This window comes from Amblyomma maculatum, chromosome 5, assembly GCF_055883805.1.
Source record: "Amblyomma maculatum isolate TAMU_Amacu chromosome 5, ASM5588380v1, whole genome shotgun sequence".
Taxonomy (NCBI): domain Eukaryota; kingdom Metazoa; phylum Arthropoda; class Arachnida; order Ixodida; family Ixodidae; genus Amblyomma; species Amblyomma maculatum.
In genome coordinates this window covers 143961498-143985141 of record NC_139348.1, presented here as the reverse complement: position 1 = coordinate 143985141, position 23644 = coordinate 143961498, and the positions used below count along the sequence as shown (strand labels likewise).

General features: G+C 43.2%; 1 protein-coding gene across 1 annotated transcript in view; it reads right to left on the bottom strand.

Moving 5' to 3' along the window:
* Positions 1–23644, bottom strand: part of LOC146189838 (fatty acid synthase-like) — a 66570-nt gene that overhangs the window by 35337 nt on the left and 7589 nt on the right. The window contains exons 2-10 of the mRNA XM_084604599.1: positions 21660–21986; positions 19705–19905; positions 18762–18884; positions 12782–13015; positions 10866–11167; positions 9749–10135; positions 8434–8623; positions 7051–7280; positions 5816–6019 (exon numbers count right to left, since the gene is read on the bottom strand). Coding sequence (XP_084460725.1) covers positions 5816–6019; positions 7051–7280; positions 8434–8623; positions 9749–10135; positions 10866–11167; positions 12782–13015; positions 18762–18884; positions 19705–19905; positions 21660–21986 — 2198 coding nt within the window. The remainder of the gene's footprint in view (positions 1–5815; positions 6020–7050; positions 7281–8433; positions 8624–9748; positions 10136–10865; positions 11168–12781; positions 13016–18761; positions 18885–19704; positions 19906–21659; positions 21987–23644) is intronic.

Genomic DNA, 23644 nt, shown 5'->3' with positions numbered 1-23644 from the left:
CCACTGAAAACTTGGAATTTAAAATAATCAACCTAGCTGTTCATGTATAGTTCATTCACAGCCGCCGCAGATCAGTTATTACCCGCCATCATCTTCACAAGGGTACGCCTTAAATATTTAGGCTGTAATTACCGAGTGGTTAAAGCACATTCAGTGCGTCATGTTTTGTTCTGTACTGAATGTAGCAGCACTGCAAATACATCCCACTGAACATTAATGTCACCATGATGGGGTCACCAGTGTCGTATACATGGTACTCGCAAAGTGTGGTTAAGAGAGCGCAGGTTTGGCATTTGGTATTAAATGCAACGTATATCTCATGTGTCGAGCTCTCGCAAGGTCCGTAGGCCAAAAATAGCCTCTTGGCACCTACACGTTTGCCCCTGAGGTGTACGAGACGATAACTACTTTTCAGGTATGTGAAGTAGCGTCACACTTGCAATGGCTTATGTTATTTTTTAGGTGGAGAGTTCACGGTCGCCTTAGTACCAGGGCTGGATAATCAATGGTTCAAAGGATTTCAAATGAACCGCGCCCTACGTTCTGAGGGCTCTTAAAAGCCAGAAAACAATGGCCGATTTCAATATTTGGAACAAAAAATAGAGAAATCATCCTCTTCATTATATCCCATGTTTACAATTACCGCTTATGGGTTACAATGTCGAATGCTCCAAAAGCCGTTCGCCGCGGCATGAGCTTAATTCTAGCAAAGATCATATTTCGCCAGTCAAGGTAACAACTTTGTACACGCCCAAATAGATGAAAAAGATACAAATGGTTTTAGGTTGTTCTAACTCGTTTCAATTGACTTCAGCGGGTCACAGCTGGTGCTGAACTAGCATTAACTTGTTTCCAGATCACTACCAGCTAGAATTCAGCGGGCCCCAGTAAAGATCAAGTAGAATCAACGCAACGAGTTCTAGCAGCCTTTTAAATTGAAGTCAGCGCATACCACCTAGTAAATCAACTGATCTCTGTCTTTACAGCTGGTGAGGCCAGTTATGTGTTTGATTAATTTGAACGTAATGAAAGAAATCTATGTCAAAAGCAATAAATTATTAGAGATTATGACTGCTATAGGTGACAGACGTATCAGCAGTTTGCCGCTACTGAGATTGGAGATGCGAGACTCCCAGGCTGTCTAACATTGAAGATATCCTCATGAAACACTCCCAGCAAAAGGTTCTAAAAAACTTATAGAAACTTTAAAAGATTTCTTCACTTGCTCAAGAGTGGAATGAAAAAAGCAGACATGTTGTACGGATACATGCGCTTTTAAACTTTGAATTTCTGTGAAATATTTTACTGATAGGTGCATCTGTGGGCAAGCAAGTAATGCTTCGGTAAAACAAAACAAAAAATAGGAGGACGCTTAAGCTTCGTCTTATAGACGCGACAGGATGGCTTAAGTGCTCGCCCTATTTTAAAGGAACGTACATGCATACGAACGTGAAACTGCATGAGGAGTCGGCAAATGGGAGCCATTAACGTTGCCTGTGCCATAATAGACATAAATGTGGGGTTTAAACATCCATCCTATTTTTTAAAACCGTCATCCACAGCGGCAGCAGCTTCTCGGTGGCACGAGCGCCATAAACTATCTCGTAAAATTTAAATTTATTCTTCAATTTGATAGCACCAAAGGTGTGTGATACATGCAAATGTTCCTCCTTTTTTTCCAAAGGCGGAATTATGTGCAGAAAAGAAATATACTGTCTGTGTAAATGTGTACAAACGGTACAAATACAAATATATATATTGCAGATTATTTGATCGTGTTCAAGCATTCAGTTTGTGCCATTTCAGTAAAGATGTGATTTTCTAGAGGCGGTTCAGTTCAGTTCAGTCGTTCAGTCATGTCCGACTCTTCGTGAATCTATGGACCATATCACGCCACGCTTTCCAGTCTCTCACTAACTTCCTAACATCACACAACTTCATCTGCAGCGCCTCGAGGATGCCATCTAACCATCGCGTTCGCTGCCTACCCCTTCTTCGGTGACCCTCAACCTTTCCCAACATCAAATCTTTCTCAAGCGACTTCTCTCTTCTCATCCTCTCTTCTCACCAGTTCTAAAAGCTTTACCTTCTGGCATTGTGAAGTAATTATGAAACATTAGCTGGGGCTTAGCTTTAGTTAAGCCCGGTACGTTTCGGAAGCAATAATAGCATGGCTACGCTATAGTTCCGCTGCCGTTCTTCTTTTGTTTCCTTAACGCGTCGTTGCCGCCTAGCTGCATTCCTACGGGCTTGACTGCTGAGTGCACGCGTCGACCAAGAGTCTTCACTGTTCAAAGCGTCCATTACATTACATTCGGAGTCGTCAGCAATTGAGGACGATTTAAAAGAAGCGCGACATGCTCGTCTAGCTGTATCTTGAGTGCGCCGTCGAGCGAGACGCTGTTCCGTTCTTCTTCCGTCTCTGTAGCCCGCTGTCGTTTCCTGGATCTATCGAGACGGCGTGACTTTTCTTTTTTGATATCAGGATGCACAGCAAGTGCCGCAGCTGAGGAAGCGCGAGCATTTATATACCCATCGTTTTGCTCCTCCTCCTCTGAACTGTGAGAGAAGAGGTGACAGCAGCGCCTCCACTCAGTAGCAGCGCGGCTCCAGCTGCAGAGCGCCGTGCCTACCGACCGCCGCCGCCCGACGACTCGACTTGGTATCCCATCTTTCGTAGCTTGCATCACGTCACAGTGACGTCATCATCTCATCCGCGGCGCGTCGTGCCTACCGACCGCGGCGACCCGAAGACTCTACTCGGCAACCCATCTCACGCAGCTGGTATGACTTCATAGCCATCGGGGGTCATTAAAGGTCAAACATGCCTACCGACCGTGGCTTCGCGAAGGGCTGAAAATGGGAGTAGTATTGCGTTCGCAAGATTAAGTAATTAGACTGCTAACCAGGGGCACCTGAAAGTCGCCTCTATGTCACTTAACATTAGATGCATATGCAAGATGATTAATGTGACTTAAAATAATTCTCTCGGTGGTCATTACTCCACTGTGCCCTGATGCATCACCAGGCAGGAAATTTCCCGCCCCAGTGTAGTTTTTGGCCACATGTTTCAACTGGTATATGTCAATCAATTTCTAGGGTCACACCAGGAGATGAAGAAACCGCAAAAGTTATCGTTCGTTCTATGACGCATGGAACTATGGTGTTCAGAATCTGCAGCCACGCACAGCCCGCCTTTGGAAACGGAACTTGAAAAAGTTTAACGCTAGAACCTCCTCTAGTGAAACCTCTCTGGCAACACTGAATGAAACCGCTGTACGGAATATTTGGAATTTGGTAGAGTTTGGGATTCTTATTGCAGGCCAGATTAAATATATGAAGTTTTAAAAGGCGGACATACTATGCGCCGTTGCGCTTGAGCAGACACAAGAGGACTGACTGTGAGCGTTTTCAGTGATCAGAATGTTGCTGGGAATATCGAAGAGCTGTATAGAATTAACGCGACGGAGATATAATAAATAAGCTGAAAGAGACCTATGCCGCAGGCGGTTAAAATCGACATTCCAACATCCAGTCATAAAAACTTGAAGCAAACGAAGATTACACGAAGGCGTTTACGTCCCGTGCAGAGCGACGACCACGCCACCGATGGCGGAGTTGAAAGTAAGTCCGGGAGTGGTGCCGGCCGCGTCGTCTGCTAGCCGCGTGTTTCTATGCCATCCTCGAATCATGAATTCGTTTCCCGCGGCGCTTGAATTAACTCATAAACACCATTCCTGACTTTACACGTTATGAAACATCCATCGCTGTGATCCAATCCATTGTTATGGCTAAGCCTGCGGAGGACGCGTTAGCACGGGATCGCTTACCTAAGCATCACATATTAAGATCAGAACGCGATTGCATTGTCAGACCCCGTTCGCATTCCAAATTTTTAGGTTAACCTTTGTTCAGCTTGAACCAGCAAGCCTTCGCCGCCTATTAGAGTTTGTCTGTTTCGCCACACGAAAATCCTGGGTTCGACTTCCGCCCCTAAAAGGTACCTCAGTTTTCATTTCCGTTTCATAATAATAAAGAAAAGGCAGTCAAATATACAAGAAAACAAAGTTTATTTTGTTAAAGTAACCGATCACACGATGCAGCATACCCACTTTAAAGCAGGGCTCAAAAACAGCTGGTAATTTAGCTCTTTTTTATAGGAGGCATCTGGCGCGTGCGCGCACTAAATTCTCCCAGATGGCTGCAGCATCATTGATGTTTTATAGTTTGTGCACAAAGGACAACTTTAGCTTCGTGTTTCGGGCTGCTGTAGAAAATATCGGCAGGAGCTGAAAAAGAAAATCTCCTACGCGAACGTTGGCAATCTTTTAGCTACACATGGACAGTTGCAACTCGTATCCCGGAAGGACGCTTAAAAACAAAAGCAAGGTGGCTTTCAGTGACGCCCCATGGGGTGCATAGTAGATATTGAGCAAAGTAAGAACAAAGTAAGCTTCACTGGTATCTGGCGTGACCGCCAGCGTCGACAAGTATATGATGCGACCAGGCAATATAATTGTATTTAGATATAGCAGAACGCAGTTACAACAAGAGTTAAAAGGCTAAAATAATTTAAGAAGCATAAACTGCTTCTTCCGAATACGGTAGCGGAAGTGTGCAGTGAGCTCAGACGGCATTCATTTCGGTCCCACGCACCGCTATTCCTAACGAAACCACTGCAGAAATTGACGAGTCTCAAAGTCTTCGCAAGGGTCTCACTTTCATTGTTCGGCCCCATCTTTCCACCAGTTGCCTAACATTATATGAAGAAAGCTCTTTAGCAACAGCATTGTACAATGCGCGAAACGTCGCCTGGCACGACACAGCAACGCCACCACGCTGACAATGCCTTCCAGACAAAAAGGAACTTGACTATCGAAATGTTCGCTGGTGGTAGAAAATATAAGGCCTCGGAACATTTACAAGAAGAAAAATAATCTTCGCACACAATAAAAAAACTTTGGATCTTAATCATAAGGTAATAATATATGAACAAGTAGTTAGTACATTCGAATCTGACCATAATTTCAAAGCTTCCCTCTTCAGACATTCAGCGAGTGTATCACAGGCTTTCGCAGTTTTTCGCATTGTTCCCGAGAGAACTATTGATTGACGTTCTATTTCTACAGGGGCGAAAGTTTGCAAGGATAAAGGAATAACACGGATGCGTGTTATCCAGGATGGGACCAATGAGCTAAATATCAGACAGGCACTTTTTGCAGGGTACATAGTGTAGTGCTGACGTAACCGAAAGCAAAGTTTTGAGAATAGCTTTCTGGAGCTCTATTTCGCAAAGACTTTCTGCTGCTCCTTCTCAGAGCCTATTCAGCATTCATGGCTTGCACCTATATCTTCACAATAGATAGCTAGCTACAAAAACTTGTCAAACGTAGCATGGTTGCTGATTGCTAGCAATAATCAATGTGCAAAAGAGTGAATAAGAGCTACAGTTGTTGTAATGAGCAACATGTCCGAAAGAGCAAGAAAGATGGGCGTGAACGAAAAAAAATGTTTCAGAGATGCTGCAGCACTGAGGCAGTTGAGCTTGCTCGACTATGAAACCAAATGATAAAGAGAAGATCACCCGCGCTTCAGAACGAATGAAAGTATCAGTAATATAAACGTGTAGAAAAAAAAAACCTTCTTGGCTGCATAAAAGCAAGTACTTCAGCATCGGGCAAGAAGGAAATACTTAAGTAGATCCCAAGAGTAAAATGGTGTGGACAAGGTACTCTAGGGTAACGGGCGTCCATGCATAGATGACAGGGCGGGTGGACGAATGCTTTCGCAATAAAACAAGCAAAAACATACATACTTGCAAAATGCAGTTGGGTGCTATCTCTAAGAGGATGGCGTCCTTTGGCACATGCAGGAGGGCCTCGTAGAAGAGCACAGGTCTAACGAGATTCTCGATGAAGTAATCAACAGAGCAGTGTTGGCCTATGGGCTCCTTCCAGTGGCTTTCGGGCAAAGTGGAACTTATCCAACGTTTGGTGCGAGGCCTGGATGTTGGCAATACCTGCACAGGAAACAACAGTAATATGTCTCAACGACGCACTCAGCTTGCTAAAAATGGGCATCACAAAGACAGAAAGTTATAAAATAAAGAAGTAGATATAGTTTGTTTATAGAATGCCCCATTGAATTTGGACTGGACAACTGTATATTGCGTAATCACTTGCACCTGATCACACCAGTCCGCAGTGGAAATGTTGCTCTCATTATCTGTACAATATACTTAGTCCTGTACCATCTGTATTGCGCTTCTCCGTGCAAACTTCCCCAACCCCATCTAATCTGCTCGCCTAACTTTCTGCGGCGGACTTCTCAATAATTAGAGAAGCCAACCGCTGGTGCACATAGAAGTAATTATGACTTTAATTTATCAGGCTAATGTCTTCGTACTTTTTAAATGCTGCTTCTACCTTGAGAAAAACTACTGTAGACCTAACGAACGACTTAGCAGAAATTGAAATGAATCTGTGTTGGCATTCCTTATGCAAAGAAGCAGAGGTAGCTGCGCCTATATGAAGCCCCCAGATCGAAATCAACGTATTTTTTTTTAAGCTTTCATTTCTGAATACGGAAGCGCCTTCGCTGCTTTCCCTTTGCTGACATATAGATAATACAAGAAAAATCCAGATAGATAAAAAGTACCAAACCACAGAAGCCTAAAAATAAGTAATCAAAGACAAATTCACAGCAGTCTGTAGACATGAACACCTGGAGTCGAAATCAGTGCACATCACATTAGGTAAACAAAAAATTAAGGCAGATCTAATCGTTCACTTTCTCTCGAGGAAGTGTTACAGTTGAGCTTGAAATTCTGTGCCACTGAAATACACCAGGTTTCGTCGAAGTAGCACGAAAACAAATTCCTAATTGCATCGCCTAATGAAAATAATCATGCAATGGGTGCCAGTTAGTATCGAACAGGAGGAAATGTGATTTCTGTAGATTATCGCATCTTAGTGTTATCTGAAGTAACGATCGTAATTATTGATGATTCTATCAAATGAGACAAGAAAAGAACTAAAGTGTAAGATTTACCTTCTCCAAGGCATCACGGAATGCAGGTGCCATGAACTGCATATGTTCACTGTGAAAGGCCACATTCATGCTGTCCACTTCTCGAACGAACACGCCTTCGGACTGAAGCTCTCCGACAAATTCGTCTACAGTTTTAGCCGGCCCCGAGACTGTAACCGAGTCATATGCGTTGTGGCATGCTGGAACCACGCCATCAGGACAGCGCTTTGCGGCTTCCTCCCATGTCAGTCCTGGACAGAGCCACCGTCAGAGTGGTCGCGCAACAACACTGAATAATGAGCACCACCTTCCAGTTGACGGCGTGCGTTACGACAACGAAAAACAGACCATTTTTTAAGTGTCCTCTAAGCTCGTTTTGAATGTATAGCATTTCAACAGCCTTTCGTGGTAATTAGAATAGTTCAACTGTTTGGTGAAATGAGGAATGCATGTAAAGGTTGTTGTTTTTTTTTTTCATTCAGGCAAATGGAGCGGCCTTTTTTACGGTTGTGACGTACTTAGCCTGTCAAGAAAACATCCTCCTAGAACCGACGCCGAGAGCCTTGAGAATATCTCATATTACATAAAATATACAGAATAAAAGCGTGCTTGCTCTGCGTACTGCAAAATGTAATACCTAAACGATGCCTCTGGGCAAATGCACGCATTTCTTAAATCTAAGTTTCTTTACTCAACTCTTAAGGGGACTCAATCGTCCTCGCGATTTTAATTATCTCATGCTACCGTTATTAGGAACGTGTAAATTAGGACACACTCATTATTTTTCTCGATGTTTTAACTGTAATTGCTCATTCATTTAGGCTGCAATTCCTTGTATTTTGGCAATCACGTTGGTAGGATTAAGCTATATATCTAAAGCGTATTTCATTTCAACTTGACTTAGAGCACAGAAACTCAATGTCCAGTATGTCTTGTACACCCCGTGCATTCACTTGGAGACTGTTCAGCAACCATTACCTGCTTCCACACCCGCAGTGCAGTAATTTGTCGCTTTTGCCCTTTCTGAACCAGGGAGTGTTCATTGATTGGCACTACACCCGGATAAACGTGACTGCATATACTCGACTGGTATCATGCAGGCTGAAATGTTTAGCTAAACCTCCGCCTCACAACACAACTAACGTCGGTGTCAAATTTTCGAGAATTGAGAAATTGTAACGCTTCTTCGTTAATAACTAGAAAGATAAGAACGGTGTTTGAGAGAAGTGATAATGGAGGGCCGTCGAAGTAAGGCTGAAAGGGGAGAAGGTTCAAAGAATTTTACAGATTGTTGTTGAGGTAGAGGGAGAGCCAGACATATAGAGACGAGGACGAGGCATTAAAGACAAAATTTAAGGCATTTTATTTTCTCATGGAAAAACTATCTGTAGCCGCGACACTTACCGACAGCGGCCATGGCTCCGTTCGGCAAACTTCCCAAGTCAGTGCAGCGCCCTCTCCAGTAAGCACAAAGTACTGCCTCTTCTGCCGTCAAGCATCCGTCGGCGTAAGCACAACTGATCTCCCCTAGAGAATGGCCCACCATGCCATCTGGCTGAATTCCCACAGCTTCAAGCGTGTCTACGAGCGCCACCTTCCAAAAAATATAGTTACATAAGTTTGGTAAAAATACTAAAAATAAAAATTAAATTAAAGAGAAATAAAGAAAATGATACACTGTGTCGAAAATTACACTTTCCTAATTTTGTAAACATCCATTGAGGGCAATAAACAAAGTCGCTTGTGTGAATAGATTATGAGGACAGGCGGACACAAACTGCAGAAGAAAGTTTAAGTTGAACTAATCTTTCATTAATACTCAAAAGCTGTCTTTTATTCAACGTCGTTAGCATGCTTGTTTTTGATTCGGTTTCTGGGTTCTTAAAGTACGAAAAGGTACTCAGGCTTTGTGAGCCGCTGTAGTGGAGGGATCCGGAACTTTCGACCACCAGGGTGCATCTGGTAGCTTACGCTCTCGCGTCATATACTCTTAAAGGATGAGCTTAAGCGTACCCAATAATGTAGCACCTTAACTGAAAGGGGATAGATAGAGGAATAATGTAGCAGGCAAAAGAAGCTTCCGCTGTTGCTATTGTAATTCAAGAATGGTTGATCAGAGTTAAACCACAACTCATTTTCTGGTTTGGTTGATTTGCGGGGTTTCACTTCCCAAAGCGCCTCAGGCTATGAGAGACGCCGTAGCGAAGGACTCCGGAAATTTCGACCACTTGGGGTTCTTCAACGTGCACTGGCATTGCACAGCACACGGACGTCCAGCTCTTGCCTCCATCAAAAAGTGGCCAATGAAGCCGGGGTTCGGTCCCGCATCCTTGGGAACAGTAGTCGACCGCTGTAACCACTGTACAATCGCGGCAGGGTCTAATAAATGTGATGTTCCACTGCTGGACACGAGATGAAACTGAAAAAAGTTTCGAAATCTGTGGAAACATTCGGCCAGATGGCCAATTTACGCCATCTGCTGTTTCGTAGACGTAAATATATGTGCCACGTTAACTGAACATGCTATAGTTTACTGTTGATCTTAAATGTGAACTTGCAGCTCGTTTTGGCGCCTGTGGTTCTGAACTTCACGAAGTAAGCCTTGCACATAGCAGCAAGGTCGCAGACAGTTGAATAAGGTCATAAAAGTATTCAAGCCTTTTCTGTTGCTGCCTTAACAATTATCATAATAGTAGCGATAAGAAATAATATTGCGCACCTGAACTGCAACGATGGATGCTTGCACTTGTGCCATGGACTGGTCCGCTCCATCCTCATTGCTCAAGAGGTAGACAAGGTCGACGTCCAACTGTTTCAGAAGCTCTTGAGACTTTTGAATGGAGTATTTGAACGGCTCCAACTGCATCATCTGTTGGGCCATACCCTTCCACTGGCAGCCCATGCCAGTGAAGACAAACCACAGGGGGCGCTTCTGGAACGGGGCGCGTTCCACGACTTTCACCACTTCTCTGCCTGATGCTTCCAAAGGAATAAGGGCGTAGCCGCGGTACGGGAACAACTTCAGGTTTTGTTGCACGGCCCGGTTTAGGAGGGCGTAAGCAGAGTCCGGGTACGGGCCCTCCCCTTCCAGGCGATCGAGGGAATGCTAAAATGAACGTCCGAATTTATATTTTTATGGTTGCATTTCAACTTTCATCACTGCTTTATAAACTAATTAATGCGAATATAAACACAGAGAGCATTAGCTACACTAACCTCCTTGACATCTTTCTCCGCGAAACTTTTGTTTCTTAGTGCCTCTTAATTATGGACGTGTAAACGTACCTTTGTAGAATTAGTGTTTTGCAAACATGGTTTTAGTTGCAATTACTGTTGTTGTTTTGATGCGTGTGTTCTTTTTCTAAACAAACTGTTTTTTCGTTTGTGCTTATGTTTAGGTCAACTTTGTCTGTTTATTTATTTTCTCGCACCTTGTAATTGCGATAGAAGTGGCGTCGCATGCCACTGCTCACTTGCTGTATAGGGGAGGGGTACTTTGTCAAGTGTTAATCGCTTTTATGGCCCCACCATCCACCAACTTACGGTGATGAAAATAAAATTATTATTAAATATATTTCCGACATCCAGGGCCATTTAGGGAAAAACTACCTTCAATTGCGGACAATTAATTGGAGATTACGCCTGACAATTACGCCTACATTACGCCTACATTTATTTACAGCAGCAGCCGCAAACGCTGTATTAAAAACACACATTCCTAATTAGGGGTTGCTGTGCGTATATAAAAACGAAACAAATAGCTGGTAGCGAATATGTGCACAATATGTGCTTGCAAAATGCATTGTAATTATTAAATTCGTGTATAGTAAACTAACCTCCAGTGACTCCTTGCTCCGTCCAGCTACAACAACGAGCCTTGGAAGATAAGGCTTATCACGGGTAATATCGTCGACGTGTGGTCCTGGTACGGTCTCAAGAATGAGGTGTGCGCTTGTACCTCCCAAGCCAAAAGAATTTATGCCGACCGGACCACCCTGGAATGGTGTGTTCTTTCCTACTATCTCAATGCTGCTGTCGTGAAGAGATGCGATGTGGGGTAGAGGTTCCTTGAAATGGAGGTTCCCAGCAATGACTCCAGTCTCCATGGCAAGAATCACCTTTCCGATTGAGCTTATCGCTGTAAAGCATAGAACATTTTGAAATTGTTTTCTCTATTATGATGCAGGTTAAGCAATGTCATACTGATATTATTTAGACCTCGTCTACGACGCAATGATAGTTTAAAAATGAAACTAATCTATAGTCAAAGTGGGGCGATTAGATTTCAAAGATTCGAATTATTCTTCACATTTTGCTACGTTTTAAGAAACTTAGTACCCTGCTAAAAGAGTGTCTAGGGTATTCTGATCAAGCATTACTCCGATATGGATTCAGAAACAGAGACAACATTTTCAAACTAAGAACACTCGTGCATCTCGATTTTATGCATGCATCCTATAAGCAAGCTCGGGAAAGCCAACACAGTACTCTGCCGGGACGTTGCCAAACTGCCTTCTATAAATATGACCCATTTTCGATAAATGCCTGTGAAGTGAACGAACTGTGGTTGCAGATTTCCTAGTCAGTTTAGTTCAATCGTTCAGTCGTGTCCGACTCTTCGTGACCCTATCTATGAACCATATCACGCCTGCCAAGAAAATTCTATGGCCAGAGTTCCTAGAAACATTCTTTAATTATAGATGCGCCTATCATCACTTATTTCCTTAATTTCTAAATTATCAAAGCCCTAAAATTCGTTAAGTAAAAGAATATGCTTCAACCACCTGTTTCTTCCTCCATCCTTTTGTGTATCAGTGGTGCAAGAACTCTGCTTGTGTGTCTCCTTTCACCAAGTACGACAATGCTGCCTTCTTATTGTCTAGAAATGTTCACTGAGACCGCAAGTGGTGACAAAGTTAGTGCGGCAACCGAAATAAGAAGAGCCACTCGCGTCTTCTTGAACTCTACTGCCGGCAAGTTTAACCCCGCGGCATAGACATGCCGAGTGAAGAAGTCAAGGCAGCTTCCTATTTTCCACACTAAGCTAAGCACACGTATAAGGCGGCTGAACCCGTTCCTTTACGAAGAAATTTTTACATGCTGTGTTGAGGAATTATCATATAATCACCTACGCCGTGTGCATAGCGTGAAGATTGGGGAAAAATTCCTCGAACATAATTCAATAGGCACGTATCGCCTCACTAATGCCAACTGAAATAGTTTGTGCAGAGCCGCGTAAATATCTTCGCACTATTCCCGTATGGAGCTGAAACATGGAGGCTAACCAAGAGAGTTCTACTTAAGTTGAGGACAACCCAGAGGGCTATGGAACGAAAAATGGTAGGGGTAACATTAAGAGAAAGAAAGCGTGCAGAGTGAGTCAGAGAAATAACTCAAGTTACCGACATTCTAGTGGAAATTAAGAAGAAGAAATGGGCATGGGCAGGACATGTAGTGCGAAGAAAGGATAACCGATGGTCGCTGAGGGTAACAAACTGGATTCCAAGGGAAGGAAAGCGCAGCAGGGGGCGGCAGAAAGTTAGGTGGGCGGATGAGATTAAGAAGTTCGCAGGGGTCAAGTGGACGCAGCTAACACAGAACCGGGTTAAGTGGAGAAATATGGGAGAGGCCTTCGCCCTGCAGTGGGTATAATCAGGCTGATGAGGATGATGATGATTCCCCGCTCATTATGAGTGAAATGTTGATAGGCGATAAATGGTTCCACTTTCCTTCCGCCCTTTTTTTTTATTACCTGAAGCAGGTTCTGCGTGACCAGCGTTACTCTTAACAGCTCCAACCTTGAGGGGAGTTTCGCGTCTGGTCTGACAAAACACGCTGCTGATGGAGATGATTTCTTGTGTGTCACCCGCTGGGGTTCCTGTGCCGTGTGCCTCCACATAACCCACTTTCCGCGGATCTAACCCAACTTCGGCGTAGGTGTCTTTGAACAGCCGCTTCTGGCCCTCGTTCGAAGGGAAGGTGATTCCTGAAACAAGAGAGAAAAATTATTATTGCAAATATCCTCATGCGAAGCGTTCCAACGAACAGAACAGACATTTCGACAATATATAGTAGAGCTTTTATTTTTAAGATGCCTGAGAAAAACAATAAATAAAATGTCTCCGTTCAAGGTCGACGTCGACCAAGGAATCTAACGCAATGAAGACCGTTTTAAGCATTGACAAGGATTGGTGCCTATTCTGTTTACCAGCGTTAGCTGAATTATTATCATTTAACCGGACCTCTCACATATCAGCTGCCCTTACCGTTTTATCACGTTTTAAACAAAATTACAATGCATGAATCAGCTGTGCGTAGCGTAATTGTTATAGCTTTTTTATAGATTTATTGTCAGGCTTTACAGAGCTCAGAATGCATACATCAAAATACATCGCAGAAACAACTAACCCGCCAACTCCTAAGAGTATAGATTTAACACACTGAAGTTCATGTTTCACATGTTTCAGATTTCAAAACCTCAATAAACTCTGATTACTTTCACGAAAGTAGGTACATGACTGCCGGCCAGGTATCAACCATATTCAATGGAGGCCCACCAGCACAACTAAATGAAAAGCACAACCATATTCATTAATTGTAGGTTAAAACCTAATTCCATACGTGCTGAGTGGTAACTATTTTTTATTAGTCCTTTGTAGCGCATTCCAGAAATAAACTCCTCCCAAAAGTAGAAAAATACATCCTCCATACTTTTGACATTTTCTACTGACGAGGCAGTCCGATCGCCCTGGTAGAAAAAAAAAATCTTTTTTTTTTAAACACTTTGTGCGGTTTCAAGACGATTTTTTTTATTCCCGGTGGAGCCTGCATCTTCAAAACATTACTTGGTCACCAGAGTATATGGCCCTATACATGGGCTCCGAAAACAAAATGTCACATAAGGCTCTTTACAAACGGTTGTCACTTAACATCGCTTAGGTAATCCATTGAAAATCTTCCAGTCAGAAATCAGACACTGGAAACCATTTCTTTAAAGACACTGTAAATTTCCCTTGTCATATACTTGTCCATCGATTACCGTAGAAACGTTTCGGTTAATATAGTAAACAAATTATTGCTGTAGTAATAGATCGCTGACGCCGCTCCCTGGTAACTCTGGGACTCACAGATTCGAAATATATTCAGGACAGAAAGCTGACGCAGATGCTATTGTGGTTCGCATCGAAGTTCGCCGATTCGGGTTTCAGTACTGACACGAGTTATTATCTAGCATTCTGTAAATCTAATCTAGGATGCAAGGAGAACATTTCCTTTCTCATATTCTTCTAGAATTCTGTAAATCTAATCTGCGATGCAAGGATAACGTTTTCCTTCTCATATTCTTCTAACCCGGATATCATTTTACAGAAATAAAGCCTCACAAACTGCTCAAGCTTTACGATGGGATGACAACCCGAAGCCACGTCTCTGACAACCGACAAGGAATCCTGGTGTCTTTTTGCGCTGACTGTAGCGACGGTTTTAGTGTTGGAGACTTTAAATAAAGTTAGTGTTTTTTCAAGAATATCGCATCCGAGGCACTAGGTACAGCCAGTGAATTGCGGGCTCCGCTCTCACCAATATCCACTGAGATCAGTGGCCAAAAATAAAAATAACGTTTATATCCTTTAGCAAACCTGTGATAACTAAAATTTAACAGCGCTTTATTTACCATGCCATTACCAGTTGACAGTAACGCCTTAGTATTCGTTACGTACAAGGTATTTACTAAGGTAGTCGCTAATAGAATAATTGCAACTTTAGACTTTATTGAATAAAATGATCACTGCGGTTTTCTGAAAGGGTACTCTAGTATTGACAATATGCATACAATCAAAGAGATGATAGAAAAATGTTCGAAATATAACGAGCCACTATACATAGCATTCATTGATTACGAGAAATTATTCGACTCAACCGAAACCACGACAATCATGCGGGTATTGCGAAATCAGGGTACGTTAGCCGTATCTGAAAATACTGGAAGATATTTTAGTCGCTGCACAGTAACCATAGTTCTGCATAAATAAAGTACTAATTTTCCCCATAAGTAAAAGTGTCAGGCAAGAGGATACGATCTCTCCAGTACTATTTACGGCTTGCTTAGTGGAAGCAGTGAGAGATTCGGAAAGGGAGCAGTTTGGAGTCAGGACAAAAGGTTGAACAAAATTACCTCAGTAATCGGCGATTCGCTGATGACACTGCCTTGCTAAGTTACTCGGACAATGAATTACACATAATGAAAGATTCTCTAGACAGGAAGAGCAGAAAAGTAGTCCTGATAGTCCTGCTAATTAATGTGCAGAAGACTAAGGCAATGTTCAATACCCTCGGGAAAAAACAGCAGTTTGCAATAGGTAGCGAAGCACTGGAAGTGGCCGGCGAATATATCTACTTAGGACAGGTAATAACCGAAAAATTCGGACAATGAAAGCAGAAAAAACTAGAAGAATAAGATTGGGATGGTGTGAATTAGTCAAGTGCTCGCAGATTAGGGCTATCAACTTACCAGTCTCACTCAAGAGGATAGCGTATAACAGTTACATATACTTACTAATGGAGCTAAAACGTGGAGAGTAACCAAAAAAGTTCTACTTAAGTTCAGGACAACGCAGAGGGTTATAGAACGGGAAAATGGTATGTGTAAAACTAAATGGCCCCTGAAATGCGAGTTGCGGTAAAGTTTTGATGCATAAAATCCATGGAGGTTGTCTTTGTTATAATTCCAGTCATGCTGTAATGTTTTGCTTGGCGACGATAATTTGCAACTAGTTTTTAAAACTTGCTCCTGGCGGCAACACTCAATTGTTTTGGACGACACATACCCGCGCGCAAATCTCCGCACTGATATCAGTTGCGCTGCTGGGCGCACCCGTTCGTTGGACGCTGCTATGGAGCCTACATAAACCACACATGCTTATTTCAATACCCGGTATCAGGAAAAAGGTCGAGCTATCACCGACAGAATTAAAACAAATCACTCTTGAATACTTCCATGAGCACCATGCAAATCGCTTGCATGTCTACCCTGATGGTTCAGTGAATGCGGTCAGTTCTTCAGGCTGTATGGTCATATCCTCAATTAATACAAAAATAAAGTTAGGACAATTCACCAGACTTCTTCAACAGCTGCACAGCTAACCGCTCTTCGTGTCGCAATTAGGCATATCACTCAACAGAGCCCACAGCTAGCGTTGGTCTATTTTCACAGATTCAAAAGCACCGCTGCAAGCCTTAAAAGCGGCTCTTCGCCGTGAAGCCCATGAACAACTCGTAGCGGAAATACGGCAAATTCATCACTATTCAATTAATGGAGGACATGCAATCATCTTCGAATGGCTTCCAGGACACAGGGGCGTAGCGGGCAATCTTCGGGCGGACGAAATCGCACGAACAGCCCACCAAGACGGCGATTGTGTGTTGATTCCCTTTTCCAGAACAAACGCAGCGGGCAGGCTTCAGGCACTTGCGCGGAAACACACGCTCTCCTTGTGAAATTCTGGCCAGTTTGCGAACTGCCGCTTGAAATCCCTGCACCCTGACCTGAAACTCCGGCTTCCACCTGGCCTACCCCGACGCGAAGAAACTTTGCTGTGCCGCCTGTGGGTTGGTGTAGCATTCACAAACTCGTATTCTTTTATGATAGGTATGGCAAACAGCCCTGAATGTACAAACTGTGGGTGCGACGAGTCTATAGGCCACAATATGCATGAGTGCTGCATATACAGCGAGGAAAGAGAGTGTCTGTGCCGTGCACTGGAGCATCTAGATGGACGCCCATTAACTGAAATTAAGATTTTAGGTCCCTGGCACACGGCGATCCTCTGCGGTGAAGGCCTCCCAGGCACTGCTCTGCTTTATGAAAAGTAAAGGCCAATTCAAAAACTATGATATTGCTGTTCTCTTACGTGATATGACTGTGACGTGACGTTATGTGACATGTCTGTGATGTTGCTGTACTAACTTCATTCATCCCTCTCTCACAACTTTCATATCCACTCACCCCTTTCCCCCAGTGCAGGGTAGCAAACAGTTTTTATTTACGGGTTAACCTCCCTGCCTTTCCTCCTCATCTTCCTCCTCCTCCTCCCAAGTTACGCAGGCAGCACGAGGCGTGGTGGGGCCCCGTCGGCTTTTTTTTCTTGGGCACCGGCATGGGATCAGTTGAGAGAGAGAGAGAAGCATACTTTTCTATCGCCCATATGTTCGTTGCTAATGAATCTTGCTTATTAATGCTCATGTTCAGGAGATTGATGCGATACATATTGCTATAATGCTCGCTTTGTAATTCTAGTAAGAAGCTTCTTATGGGCCGTGTAAAAGAAAGGAACCGTAAAGAGCGGGTCAGAAAAATAGGTCGTGTTACTCCCTATCTAATGGAAATAAGAAGAACTGGGTTGGGGCAGGCCATGTAGTGTGAAGAGAGGATAACTGATGGTCGAAAAGGGTAATAAATGTTATTTTATTGGAGAAAAAACGTAGTAGGGGGCGACAGAAGGTAAGTGGGTGTATGAAGTAAGAAGTTCCTAGGTGTCAATTGTGGGTGCAGCCAGCCCAGGACAGAGTTAATTGGTATAATATGGGAGAGGCCTTCGCCCATTAGGGGGTATATTCCATTTGTTGCTTATTATGATGCTAACAGTTGGTGGTGGCTTTTCTAGACGTGCGGTTGGTTGGTACGATATATAGTTACTTGTTATAGGCTTTGCATTTAGTAATCTTTCAGATGTTCGTTGCAATCCAAATTGGTATTTAACAGGCCATCGGCTTTTTGTTTTTCTATTTCTCAGGCTTCTCAGCATGAGCTCTAAGTAATTAGGAAGACGCAGATGGAAGGTGCGCTGGAATGTGGCTCAAAATCTTCATTTGCCTTTAGTTACTGTTCACATGATGAGCATTTGCCCGGAGTTTGTTGCTTTCAGGCGTGCTGCTCGCACTGACTGCAAAATTAACAAGTGAGCGAAAACGATGGAAGCAAAAACACGTGAACACCGCTGTCAGCATCCGCAGAAATTGTGCAGAATCCGATTCGTCTCTTCAAATCTTCGACACTGTCACAAAGAAGTGGCATTCCATTATGATTTTCATTGTTTGTCTCATTGTGGGATCAAGGAAATTATATGCGGCACCAAACGCTGAAGGTGTGCGCCAGGGTAGCGTATTTGCAAAACAGGTCACCTTCTACGGCATCTATTCAACGCAAGGCCAGTGGCATAATCACGCAGTTTCCCTCTCTGGCCACTGTGTCATAGGACAAGATTCAAATACTGCATGGTTGAAAGCAAGCAGTGTATTGTGACATTTGATGGCTAAACATTTTTCCCCTAGAAACTATGAAAATAAGAACACCTTGATAAACAGCACCTAAGGTGTAGCTGGGAATCTCGATCGTCTATGTAAGGGGCTCTTAATGAATTCAAAACTCACGATAGCTTCTGGTTTGCAGAATGGCGAAAGGTAATTTACACATACCATGAGGCCTACTTATCCCACGTGGTAGCCTAAGAGCTTTTCTTACTGCACATAACACATTAATGTTGGCTTATGGTAAATGCAAAGGCAAGTGCATGCCTGACAAGAGTATTTGCTTCTAAAATGAGAACTGAGAAGTGAAAAGTATTTCGACTGTCACGAATGCGCGGATAATATGTATACTTAATAATAATGCACTAGACTTTTTTTATGGAATATAGAATGAAGTACACCCAGGAATATATGAACGATACACCCACCTTCCTTCCTGTAACCATCGGAATAGACCTTGATGTTTGTAACTTTGGCGTAGTTTCGACGAGCCTCCGCCGCCGATTGTACGAAAAAGGCACCCACAGTCTCACTTCGAGCGTAGCCGTCACCTGCAAAATCCGTAGGCGCAGTTATACCCTGCGACAACTCCCACACATTCCCAGTTACGAATGAAAGAATTTTGGCGTGACAGTTCGTTTTGCGAAGGTTTCTTTTATCATTCGTTGTTTGGTGGTTCTTTGTAAGTGGTCAAAGCTGTAGTAATATTTGTGGGGGGAAAAAAAACTAATCATCCAGAAAACAAAAATTACACAATATTTCTTCCCTATCGAGCACCAGCATTGATTTTTAGCATTTCGTCCCAGCGAACTAAGGACCGTCGGCCAGCCAATAAGGTTTTTCTGCGTGTTAATAATACAGCTTAATAAAATGTGGTTCCAGAATTTTTATGCACAAAGGAAGCTACTATATAGTATTCATCTTGTTGTGGGGGGGGGGGGGGGGGGGGGGCACCACAGGGACGAGGACGGATACGGAGAAAGAGAGACCAAGTGCTGTCCCAGTTTTCTACTCTCGTTCAATTCATTTCTTGTACAACGCGGCTGTTTTCAATGGTTAAACAGTACCAGTGTTCTACTCTCGTTCGATTCATTTCTTGTACAACGGGCTCTTTTCAATGGTTAAACAGTAGAGCACTTGGTCTGTCTTTCTCCGTATCTGTCCTCGTCCCTGTGGTGCCACAACAAGATGAATACTTACCAACTTGCCCAGTTTCCTACTCTCGTTCTACTGTATAAACCCATATGATCTCCGTTGTCTGCTGCGGCCTGTGTGGTGCGTTTGTGCAGTGACGGTTGTGCGATGTTCTAAATCTGATTACTTTAGTCCTAAGACGTGCCGTACGACAGAAAAAAAAAATCACGAACTCACCGCTCGAATCAAATGTCTTGCATGCTCCACTGGGGGACAAAATCCCCAAGCGATGAAAGCTCAATGACGTAGTCGCTTTGAGGAAGACTGAACTTCCGCCCACGACTGCCGCCTCGCACTGTCCAGAGCGGAGTGCTAACATGGCTTGACCGAACGCCGTCATCGTGGATGAACACGCCGTGTCTATTGCCATACTGGGCCCTGGAGTACGGAATTTCGAATGTAGGTCACATACAGTCGGAAAAAACTGCAGAAAATTTTCTGATGTTACGACAGAATTTCTGTGCGGTTTTTGACGGGAAACCTGTTGTGACAACAGAACATTCTGTAATAAGATTAAACTTTTATGCAGTTACAACAGAAAAGCGCTACAGAACTACAGACAACAGAAATGCCATACTGGGCCCTGGAGTACGGAATTTTGAATGTAGGTCACGTACAGTCGGAAAAAACTGCAGAAAATTTTCTGATGGTACGACAGAATTTCTGTGCGGTTTTTGACGGGAAACCTGTTGTGACAACAGAACATTCTGTAATAAGATTAAACTTTTCTGCAGTTACAACAGAAAAGCGCTACAGAACTACACACAACCGAAATATACTACAAAAAAACAACAGAATTACAGAACTACAGAAATATCTTATGGTTACGACAGAACTACAGGATATTCTGTCGTATTTTTGACACAGTTCTGTAGTTTTTTTCGAGTGGGAATATATTCGCATTAAAAAAAGATATTTGTCCATTAGTTTTCGACTTCATTTCAAGTTTTTATATACGTCGTGTTTTTTCGGGAGGGCCCATAGTAAATGTGTACAAGATTATACTATCCCCGTTAAGTATTAACTTCTGAAACATCAAAATACGTATTTATTCTCGTGATGACTGGTTGCCAAGGCGGAAGTTACGCGCAGCGGAAGGATAAAGTAAGCACAAGCTGATAACTCCTGGATCTCTTTCATAAGAGAAAATTTGGTCCATTTTGTAAGATTGGCGAATGTAGAATGTTTTAAAGGCATTCTAAAGTATATATTTTCCCGGTTCCTGTTCTTAAATCCTTAGCACATAACAAGCTAGTCCTTAGGACGCTTACCGTACTCTTTTCTGAAGTTAATAGCTCTCAAGCCGTGCTTTTACGTGGAAAAAAAGAGTGCGTATTCAGAAAAATTGTGTATGAAGTTAGGGGATGCCCTTCATTATACATAGTGAGGGAAATAATAGAGACGTAATGAAGCCCACAGGCGCTTAGGATAGTAAATTTAAGGAAGCGAACTCAAACGGTTGCGCAGAACTTTCGGGAATGCGTGCCTGAGTCAGGGAATATGAATTCGCAATAACTTGCCCTCATTAGCGAGCGCATAGAAGCAGAATATTTAGCATGAAACACTAAAAATTGGCCAATACAGTCAGCATTACTTCTCGGTATTGGCCTCACACTGTCTCTTTCTGTGGATGTAGGTAGGTCTAGTGATCTTTATCAGTTTTTCTTTTGTATTTGCTGCTCTAGTCTAGTCTCCTAAAACTTCGCCATCCCTAAAACAATACTTGCATTCATGATTTTTTAAGTGGTTGATAAAAAAGGAACTATGCAGAATTAAGTTTAAAATTCGGCCCACTTGATGCCTTGTGAAGAACATTGCTGTAAAGTAGACGCTTGTCTAGTCGGTGCATTTCTTGACAAGGCGACAACCTTCCTCTAAAGGTTAGGCAGCCTCTTGTTGTTTGTTCGCTTTACCTGTTAGCTCGCACAGCAATAGCTCCATGCATGTTTTCTGATTTTTTATTACACCAAACTTGAATTCAAACTGAAAATCTGAGGCTCTTTTTAGTCCGACATAGACATTTGAAAAGAACAAATGGACCAGGAATTTAGTGCGGAAAAACAAAGAGGTTCATGAAATGGGACTAATAAATAATCAAACACTAGTTGGAAAGTGTGCCTAAAAGAACATACCGTGAAAGTCAAAAGAGTGAGCAATTCGGTTGGCGAACATCGCTGGCGAACTGCCCACCAAGCTGTATCCATCAATCTTCTCCGGGTTGAAGCTGAACGCCTCGTGAGATTCACAGTTGCAGCAACCGATGAAGACGCCCACCTTACGGCCGCGTAGAGTTTCCGGATCGTAGCCGGCATCTACGATAGCCTCATATGTTGTCTCCAGCAGAAGCCGCATCTGAGGATCCATCACGTGGGCCTGCCTGGGGAGAACTCCGAAGAACTCCGCATCTAATCGGGAAAGGTCATGGATCTTGCCCATGCGCTCGGGCATTCCAAGATAACCTGCAATAGCACACCTTTCTAAATATTTGCTGATAATTGGGCTAGTTGGTATGCAATTGAATATGAGCACTGCCTCACAATCAATTAAATATTTGCCTAAACTGTTCCCGGTTACATTTTTTAAATATATAGAGGTAAAACTCGACATTCAATGGAGGCACATACGTCCTTACATTACAAATTTGATGCAAAAGCGGAGGAATCTGGCACCGCATCTGTATTTGCTACTGATGCCGCAGCTGGAAATGGCGAGTAAGGTGTGGCGGAGGGATCTGCTACAAACCATCCTACTGTGTCTGCCGTCATTCCACTAACCGCTTTGGTGCATCGGTAACGAATGGAGTCACAATTATTTTGAGAACAGCTCGTGCCATAGATGCCATGGCGAAGGCTGTCCGGTCGAATGCCGATTACACAAAAGATGACCTTGAGGCGAAGCATGGCTGGAGAAGTGCTCTGGTACTGATGAAATTAGCTGACGTACTCGTGGTATAGAAGAGTAGTTTTTTAATAAACTATAACGATGTGACTATGCAATTTCAAGATTTATTTGTAGAAAAAGAAAACTTAAGAAAACGCAGAACCCACCTTTATCATCATCAGCAGCAGTAGCCTGACTATACCCACTGCGGGGCGAAGGCCTGTCCCGTATTTCTCCACTTAACCCGGTTCTGTGCTAGCTGCATCCACTTCACCCTTCGAACTTCTTAATCTCATCCGCCCACCTAACTTTCTGCCGCCCCCTGCTACGCTTTCTTACCCTTGGAATCCAGTTTGTTATCCTAAGCGACCATCGGTTATCCTCTCTTCGCCCTAAATGTCCTCCTCCCCCTCCTCTATAAACGTTTTCTTGACGATATTTTCCTCATTTGGCCCCACGACGAAGCCAGCCTGTTAACATTTATACAAAATTACAATTCATTTCACCCATCCATATCGTTCACTCACAGCTTTTCTAAATCCTTAATTAACTTCTTGAACGTTACAATACAGATCACCAAATCATGGACACCAAGGGAACACAGAGACATTTAGATATGTACATCGCTGCTGTACAGAAGGATATTCTGGCTGCGTATACAAAATCAAAACCTAATGCAGTCCGTAACAACCTGTCACCCGAAGAGCGCCAAGCCCTCGACGCTTTGAGTCAGCGGTCCGACATCATCATCAAACCTGCGGACAAAGGCGGCGCTATTGTTGTTATGGACAAGGCAGAATATTTAACAGAAGGTTTCCGACAATTGGAAGATAAACGTTTCTACACTAAATTGGATAGCGATCCTACAAAAGATTTTGAAACCAAAATCAACAATCAATTAGAGTCTCTGTTTCAAAAGCAAAAGATATCCCAGGATATGTTTAAAGCAATGAAGCCCATCAAACCGGTTCCCGGGCGATTCTACCTCCTCCCAAAAATTCACAAACCCAACCGTCCCGGCAGCCCAATTGTGTCAAGTAACAGTACACTCACCGAAAATATTTCCGCAGTCCTTGACTTCCTATTTAAGGACATTATACCAACTATCCCTGCCTACATTAAGGACACAAATCATTTCCTGAGGGTCGTGTCCAACCTCGAAATTCCGACGGAAAGCTTTTTAGTCACAATGGACGTAACATCCCTGTACACGAATATCCCCCATTCAGACGGCATA